Source organism: Colobus angolensis, unplaced genomic scaffold (assembly GCF_000951035.1).
Source record: "Colobus angolensis palliatus isolate OR3802 unplaced genomic scaffold, Cang.pa_1.0 Scaffold550, whole genome shotgun sequence".
Lineage (NCBI taxonomy): Eukaryota > Metazoa > Chordata > Mammalia > Primates > Cercopithecidae > Colobus > Colobus angolensis.
Genome location: NW_012119044.1, coordinates 134,569 through 143,401, shown reverse-complemented (window position 1 = coordinate 143,401; position 8,833 = coordinate 134,569). Strand labels below are relative to the sequence as shown.

Sequence of the window (8,833 nt, the reverse complement as noted above, 5' to 3'; positions counted from 1 at the left end):
TTTCTAATCTAATCTAATCTAATCTAATCTAATCTAATCTAATCTAATCTAATCTATCCATCCAATCCTCTGTTGCCCAGGCTGGAGTACATGCGGTGATACCTTCATGGCTCACTGCAGACTGGACCTCCCATACTCAAGTGACCCTCCCACCCCCACCTCCTGAGTAGCGGGAACTACAGGCACACACCACCACACCCAGCCTGTATTATTTTAAATCTTACTAGTTTAGGGAAAATTTTGAATGTATTTCCAAGTTTCCAAGTTACTCCAAGAAGTGAGATTATGCTTCTTTTTTTTTTTTTAAAAGGTCATATATCTTGCTATGCAATAAAACGATGCTGGAGTCAGACATTCTTTGACTCAAATCTTAGAGATGTGACCATTAGCAAATTACTTGGCCTCTTTGAGTCTTAGCTTCTCTTTCTGTAAAAGGGGGATATTTCCACACAACTGATAGGGTTTATGTGAAGTTTAGACATAATACACATAAAACACCTAATATGGGGCATATTAAGTTCTGAATAGAGGGCAACCAGTACAGTACCAATGGTAGGTATTCAAATGAGAGTTGTTAGCATCATTGTCACCTGCCCTATTAAAGACTAAAAAGCAATATGGTTATCTAGCCTCTGGAGCTGGACTGCCTGAGCTGCGGCACTTATTGGGGTGACTTGAGGTGTGTTGCTTATTCTCTTCCTGCCAGAGAATGGAGAAAGTAGTAACGTATATCTCATAGAGTTGTTTTGATGATGAAATGAGTTGATGGGTATGAAGAGCTTAGTACCATCCCTAGTACTTGATAAATACTTTATATATGTTAGCTGTTATTTTCCTGAAATTTGGGGGCCAAAGTTAAATGCGTGGAAAATTGGCTTAGAGCAACTGAGCATCTTGTGATCCCTCCAAAGCTGACTTGGAAATAAATTGCCTATTGCTAAATTATTGTTAGGAAAATGCTGACTTTTAAATATGTATCTACTTTTGCTTACACTTTAGCCACTTCATCTGTATACTTGGAGGAAAGTCAACAATGGCATCTCCAAGGAAGGTAACTGAGAAGCGGCATAACCCAGTGGAAAGCATTTGTAGAAAGATCAGAGCCATCCACAAGAGAGAAGCAATTTCAAATCCAGTTCAGCAGATTATCAAATACCAGTCTAGCAGTTTTGATAGTCCACAGACCAACACCAAGAAAGATTTTGAAGAGGTACTGAGGAAAATGACTGCTGCTTCTGTTCCTACGCCTGACTCTCATTGGTCAAGTTCTGAGGAAGTGGATGCCTTCATTTCATTGCCTCAAATAATATCCCCAAAAACCCCATCCATCTCTCACCTCAGCTCCCCTGAGACTGCAACATACTCTGTTATTCTCACAAGTTCTGAAAACGTCTTAAAGCCGAAGTCACAGAGCAACAAGAATGATACATCTTTGATGTCACAGATCAGAAAAGCAGAGTTTTTCTCTAACAAGGATTTGAATAACTATTGTAGTGAAAATAATTTTAGTACCTTAACACTTGACTTCGATTCCACCTTTGGTCAAAGTTTGAAGTGTTTTGATCCTCAGGATTCAGTGGTAAAAAACTTATCTCTGAATGGAAATGGTAAATATTCATCTTTTAATGTTTGTCCTTCCAGTAGAGCAATAAGCATATATACTTTTAGAATACCTAAACTAAAAAAAAAAAAAATTTACATTATTAAAGTTTGGATGGAATCATCCATCTTTCCCTTTCTGTTTTACTATGTTTGTTTCTGGAACAAAACAGAACGTCATGATGGGATTACTTAGATATAGGGGAGTATTTCCCTATATCTAAGGGGAAGGCCATTATTGTGATAGGTTTTCTTTGTTAAACCACAAAAAGGAAAAGTAATCATTATAGCACAGAAAGCATCAGGATTTACAAACTTTTTCTTCTAATAGGATGGAAACAAGAAGCTGACGATGGTAAAGAAGATGTAACACACAGCATCAACAGGGCCTGTGAAGAAGAGGCACTCACCAATATTTTTCATGCATGTGACATAAAACAGAAAGGTAAGCTGAAAAGTATCTGTTCAAATGTCTGGTAAGACTTGCCAAGTCATCTGAACTTTCTATTGTGAGAGAAAGGGAAATGATTCGTGTGTGGGGCTCACTGTCTGTGTCTGCATATGTGATGGATGCCACCTAATTTGGGAATAAGGTTTGCTCTGCAGGGCTTGGTTATTTCGCTATAATTTCCCTGTACCTGTTTTGCATCAGCATATTTTGACAGTGGCTTGAATGATTCTTTTTGAGCTTATCAGCTGACTTACCATCTTTATTTATTGAAGCTACTTAGATGTCACAGGTGGTGCCCCACAGGAAATATGCTTTTCAAATATGTAAAACCACTATACAAGTTTAACTCAGAATTTTTAGTTAATTTTGGGCTTTCACTTCTGTTTTTCTTTAATTTTTATTTTTGAGATGTGTTTTTTAAAAAATTTCCAGACCTAAAACTACAAAAACCCTAGGAAATACCGTTCTGGACATTGGCCTTGGCAAATAATTTATTAATAAGTTCCCAAAAGCAATTTCAACAAAACAAAAATTGACAGGTGGGACCTAATTAAAGAACTTCTGCACAGCAAAAGACACTGTCAACAGAGTAAACAATGTACAGAGAGGGAGAAGATATTCACAAACCATGCGTGTGACAAAAGTCTAACGTCCAGACTCTATGAGAAACTTAAACAATTCAACAAACAAACAAAAACCACATTAAAAAGTGGGCAAAGGACATGAACAGACACTTCTCAAAAGAAGACATACATGCAGCCAACAAATATATGAAAAAAAATACTCATCATTACTAATTATTAGAGAAACACAAATCAAAACTGCAATGAGACACTGTCTCACACCAGTCAGAATGGCTACTATTAAAAAGTCAAAAACCAACGGATGTCGGTGAGGTTATGGAGAAAAGAGAACGCTCACACATTGCTGGTGGGAATAGAAATTATTTCGGCTACTGTGGACAGCAGTGTGGAGATTCCTCAAAGAACTTAGAGCTACCATTTGAGCCAGCAATCTGTCTACTGGGTACATACCTGGAGGAATATAAATCATTCTACCTGAAAAACACATACATTTATATGTTCATCAGAGCACTGTTCACAATAGAAAAGACATAGAATCAACCCCAGTGCCCATCAACAGAAGACTGGATAAATAAAAAGTGATACCTACACACCGTGGAAGCCAAGAAAAAAGAAACAAGATCATGTGCTTTGCTGCAACATGAATGCAGCTGGAGGCTATTATCCTAAGCGAACTAATGCAGGAACAGAAAACCAAATACTGCATGTTCTCAATTTTAAATGGGAGTTAGACATTATATATACATGGGAACAGTAGATACGGGGACTACTTGAGCAGGGAGGCATGGGTTGAAAAACTACCAATCGTGTATTATGCTCAGTACCTGGGTGATGGGATCATTTGTACACCAAACCTCAGCAACACGCAATTCACTCATGTAGCAAACCTGCATATATACCCCCTGAAACCTAAAAGTTGAGACAAAAAAAAATTCCACAAGTAATTTTAAGTATATAAATGATTCATGCTCATTGTAATAAAATTAATAATATACTGACAAGCAAAAAGAAGGAAAAATATTGGTAATCCTGTTTCCCTGAGTAACCATTGTTAGTGATTTGTTGTATATCTTTCCACAACTCCTATCAATATGGTTTTGTTTTATTTGAATTCATAATTTTTTTGTTATAGAACATTTTAAACATATACAGAGGTAGAATTATATGATGAACCCTTATATATGTGTCATAGCCAATTATGTCTCATTTCTAACCCTGCTCATTTTCCTCTCCTCTACTCTGGATTATTTTGAGGCAAATGCCAGAGATCACAGTATTTCATCCATAAATATATCAGTAAAGATAATTCTAAAAGATAATTGACTAATTTTAAACACAACTACAATGCCATTATCATGATTTTAAAAGTCATATACTTTTCTAATATTATCAAATGTCTTGTTAGTAGTCAAAATTTCTCATTTGTGTGATAGATACATATCCTTTTTTTCCTTAAACGTTTTACTGTTCAAGCCAATATCCAAGAAAGATTTGTTCATTGCAGTTGGTTGTCTGCCTTATCTCTGTTTCGCTTTCCATCTGTTTTTTGCGTTTTGTTGTCTGTTAAAGAAACCTATCCATTGATTGATTAATTGATTGAGACAGAGTCTCACTGTTGTTGCCAAGTCTGGAGTGCAGTGGTGTGATCTTAGCTCGCTGCAACCTCTGCCACTCGGGTTCAAGTGATTCTCCTGCCTCAGCCTCTCAAGTAGCTGGGATTTCAGGTGCTCTCCACTACACCCAGCTAATTTTTGTATTTTTAGTAGAAATGCAGTTTCACCATGTTGGCCAGGATAGTCTCAAACTCCTGACCTCAGGTGATCACTCACCTCAGCTTCCCAAAGTGTTGGGATTACAGGCATGAGCCACTGCACCCGGCCCATTCTTTTATTTCATAGTTTACCACAATCTGAAATTTGGTGATTGTGTATCTGTCGGAACACAACCTGTTTCTCTGTCTCCTATATTTAGAAATATAATCAGATAAAAGTTTGAGGGTTTTTATCTTTTATTTTTTTATTTTGTGGGGGGGCAAGAATTCTATTAGGTTAGTACAATTGTGACGACTGGAGTTTTTACCATTGAAAGTAATGACAAAAACCACAACTACTTTTGCCTCAACCTAAATACATAGATGGTGTTACGTGTTTTCAACAGAAGGCAACTATTGATGATGAAGGCCTAGACTTATATTTTCATTAGATGTTGCAAATGGTAATATTCTATCATTCCTTCCTAATGTATCACCTGAAATACATCTATAATAAGAAACTCTACTCTGCTTTATCAACTGTTTTGCTATACTGGTGTCCTGAAGGAGAGAGGCAGGATAAAAGATTGATTGATTCTCTTTATCTACCCGTTTTAAAAATACTAAATTGGGGCTGGGGGATGGCTCATACCTGTAATCCCAGCACTTTAGGAGGCTGAGGTGGAGGCTCTGCTTGAGCCCAGGAGTTTGAGACCACTCTGGGAAACATGGTGAAACCAAGTCTCTACTAAAAATAGAAAAATTTAGGCTGGGTGCAGTGCTTCCAGCCTGTAATCCCAGCACTTTGGGAGGCCAAGGTGGGCAGATCACTTGAAGCCAGGAATTTGAGACCAGCCTAGTCAACATGGTGAAACCCCACCTCTACTAAAACTATAAAAATTACCCAGGCATGGTGGCACACTTGTAATCCCAGCTACTGGGGAGGCTGAGGCATAAGAAACGTTTTAACTCAGGAGGTGGAGGCTGCAGTGAGTTGAGATGGTGCCACTGCACTCCAGCCTGGGAGACAAAGCGAGACTCCATCTCAAAAGAAAAATTAGCTGAGGAACATAATTGCTAAAGATAGTTTAAGATATTTTCTTGATCATCCTTTTTTTGTTTTAAATGATATACTAATGTATTCTCTAGTATGTGTGAGAACGTTTTCAAACTTGTTTTATAATCGGCTTTTTCTCATTTAATAATTTGAGTACCTGTCTTCACATAAAAAAATTTTCTTCATATCCTATACCATTTTTTGAGGTAACATGTTTAACCAATCCATCTCAATTGAATATTATTTTTTTTCCGCTTTAAAAATTATAATATGCCAGGCGTGGTAGCTCATGCCTATAATCCCAGCGATTTTGGAGGCCAAGGCGGGAAGATCACTTGAGGCTAGGAATTCAAAACCAGTCTGGACAACCTAGCAAGACCCTGTCTCTACAAAAAATATTTTAAAAATTAGCTAGGCATAGTGGCGCATGCCTGTAATCCCAGCTACTTGGAAGGCTGAGATGGGAGGATGCCTTGAGCCCAGGAGGCTGAGGCTGCAATGAGCTATGATCATGCCACTACATTCTAGCCTGGGCAACAGAGTGAGACTCTGTCTCAAAAAATCCCAAAACTGTAATAAATATTTTACATATAAAATCACTATATTGAGCATTTCTAGCAAAATATTTGCCTGTACCCTTATTTATTTCTTTAGGATGAGTGAGGCGTATTTGTTCCCAGAGAGCTCCTCTGCTTGGACAGGATTTAAGAAATTAATTCTCTGAAGAAAATAAGAAAGTTTCACTGAAGGGAAATGGGATGTGTATTAGCCAGGGCTCTCCGGTGGGAAGAGATATTTATATTTGTATCTATCGGTTTAATCTAGCTAGCTAAAGAGACTTGTCATAAGGAATTGGGTCATGCGATCATGGAGGCGGGCAGGTCCCAAGATATGCAGGGTGTCAGCAAGCCAGGGATTCAGGAGATTCAATGGTTTAGTCCCATTCCAAGTCCACAGGCCTAAGAACCAGGAGAGCGGCTGGTGTAGTTCCCATCCAAAAGCCACCAGGCTTGAGGCAAGGAAGAGCCACATTTCAATTCAAGTCTAGAAGCAGACAAAAAAAAAAAAAAAAAAAAAAAATCAACGTCCCAGTTTGAAGGTAGGCAGGCAGGAGAGATTCTCTGTTACCTGGGAGAAGGTCAACTTGTTTGTTCTATTCAGGCCTTCAGCTGGTTGGATGAGGCCCACCTGAATCAGGTGGACAATCTGCTTTACTTGGTCTGTAGATTTAGATGTTAATGTCATCCAAAAATACCCTCACAGAGACACCCAAAATAATGTATAACCAAATATCTAGGTACCCCGTGGCTCAGGGTAACACATAAAATTAACCATCACAGGAAGCCTTTCTAGTTTTGATATGACAGAGGGCTTAGAGTTTTAGTGGAGGAAAATGTGATAAATGGATTATTGCTGGCTTTCCAGCTTGCTTTCCAGTTCTTCTACAAATAAAATAATGCAATTCTCTGCTGGGTACGGTGGCTCACACCTGTAATCTCAGCACTTTGGGAGGCCCAAGCAGGTGGATCACTTAAGTCCAGGAGTTCAAGACCAGCCTGGGCAACATGGCAAAATCCCATCTGTACAATAAATACAAAAATTAACTGGGTGTGGTGGCACATGCCTGTAGTCCCAGCTACTAGGGAGGCTGAGGTGGGAGGATCGCTTAAGCTCAAGAGATTGCGGTTGCAGTGAGCTGGGAGCATTCCAGCTGAGCAACAGAGCAAGACCCTGTCTCGAAAAAAAAAGTACAGTTCTCTCTCTAAATAACTGTATTAGTCATTTTATTTATCTTTCTAATACTGTCACATCTAAATGACATGCTGAAGTTTAAATAACATTAAAGTTATTAATAACTTTGAAGTTATTCAGCCTCCTTTATGAGTATCTTCTCCTTCTAATTATTAGATTTTTTTTTCTGATGTCATGGTCTATCCTTATTTCCTTAAGGGAAGAACCTTCTCTGTGGCATTTTCCCTTTCAAACTTCTACTTAATTTTTTCCCTCTCTTTTGCAAGTAGCCAGCCCAAGGCAGGGCTTTGATGGCAGTAAAAGAAAAGTCTTATGTTTAAAAAAGATTGGTGCTTCAATGACTAACATAGTTTGGATGATTTTATTTTCTGAATGTGATAGTAGGGATGACTGTCTAAAAATGCCACCTCTACCCCCTAAAAAGTAGAAATTGTCACTTGAGATTGAAATTTTAACTACAGCAGAGAAAAAACTTCCTTCATTGAATGCTTTTTAAGGAACTGAAAGGAAAAAAATGTAATGTTATTTTGGTCACGTCCCACGAGAAATTATTGATTACATATATCATCAATATTTAAAGCTCACAACTCTGTGTGATAGGTATCATCGTCCCCATCTCAGATAAAGAAACGGGTTCAGAGAGGTTAAGTAATATTCCCAAAGCTACACAGCTGGTCATCTTCAGAGCCAAGATTTGACACTAGGTCCATTAGACTTTAGCCCAAGGCCAGTGTTCTTTACACTGTAACATGCCAGCTCCACAGGACTGCCAGGGTCATATAGCATGTTTTAGGATGAGGAGACATAAAACAGATAGGTACTTCACTTGTTAAAAATACAACTTTCTCCATCTTTCAGAACTGATCTGCTCTTCTTTTTCCAAAGGCTCAGTAGGAGTGGCCAAAATAATTGATTTCCTGAGACAAACAACTAGCCAAAATTCTGAAGACAGTGGCCTTGAGCAGTTGTGGAACATGCTTGATCCTGAGAAGAGAGACCCACGTGTGGGCCTGGAAACTTTCCAGGCCATGATGAAAGAATGGATGGCTTACTGTGGAAACAAACGGTGATCAGAGTCCTAGTGGGATGCAGTTTAAGGTTCTATTTTAACAATTGATGATAATTATGCTGATCACTGTTTCCTGTGTCGATGGACATACTATCATCCAGTGCTTTAGCGTGCATTCGAATCACCTGAGTGATGTTAACGCTGATTGCCGGGGCCCCATCACTGTGATTCAGTAGGTGCGGGGTGAAGCCTGATAATTTACATTCTAACAAGTTTCTGATGATATTGATGCTGGGCGTGGGCTGGACATGCTTTGGGTTGCAGTGCTGTCATTCATCTCTTGTGATTAGTGGGGAGCGCATGTCATATTCTCACAGAGAACTGAGCTGACATATGAGTCAGGTGAATTATTAATACTATCAAAACTCCAAATGTATTTAAAATTCAATAATAGACTCCTTTTTAAAAGCAGTGGGGCTAGTCAGTGAATGTAATTTGGAATCCTAGAATATAGGGAGGCTAAGGGGAAAAAGAAAGAATAGTAGAATAGGAAAATGAAAAAGGTAAAGGAGGAGAAGAGCATCCATGATCTCAGGTGCCCTTGGCAGATGCTGGAGATGTGTATCTTCTT

At 38.6% G+C, this 8,833-nt stretch overlaps 1 protein-coding gene across 1 annotated transcript in view; it reads left to right on the top strand.

Annotated features, from left to right (window-relative positions):
* The first annotated feature begins 1,033 nt into the window (after positions 1-1,033).
* The window catches only part of LOC105525723 (lymphoid-restricted membrane protein), a 17,533-nt gene continuing 9,733 nt past the window's right edge, over positions 1,034-8,833 (top strand). Inside the window, exons 1-3 of the mRNA XM_011961456.1 lie at positions 1,034-1,607; positions 1,931-2,044; positions 8,052-8,259. Coding sequence (XP_011816846.1) covers positions 1,034-1,607; positions 1,931-2,044; positions 8,052-8,259 — 896 coding nt within the window. The remainder of the gene's footprint in view (positions 1,608-1,930; positions 2,045-8,051; positions 8,260-8,833) is intronic.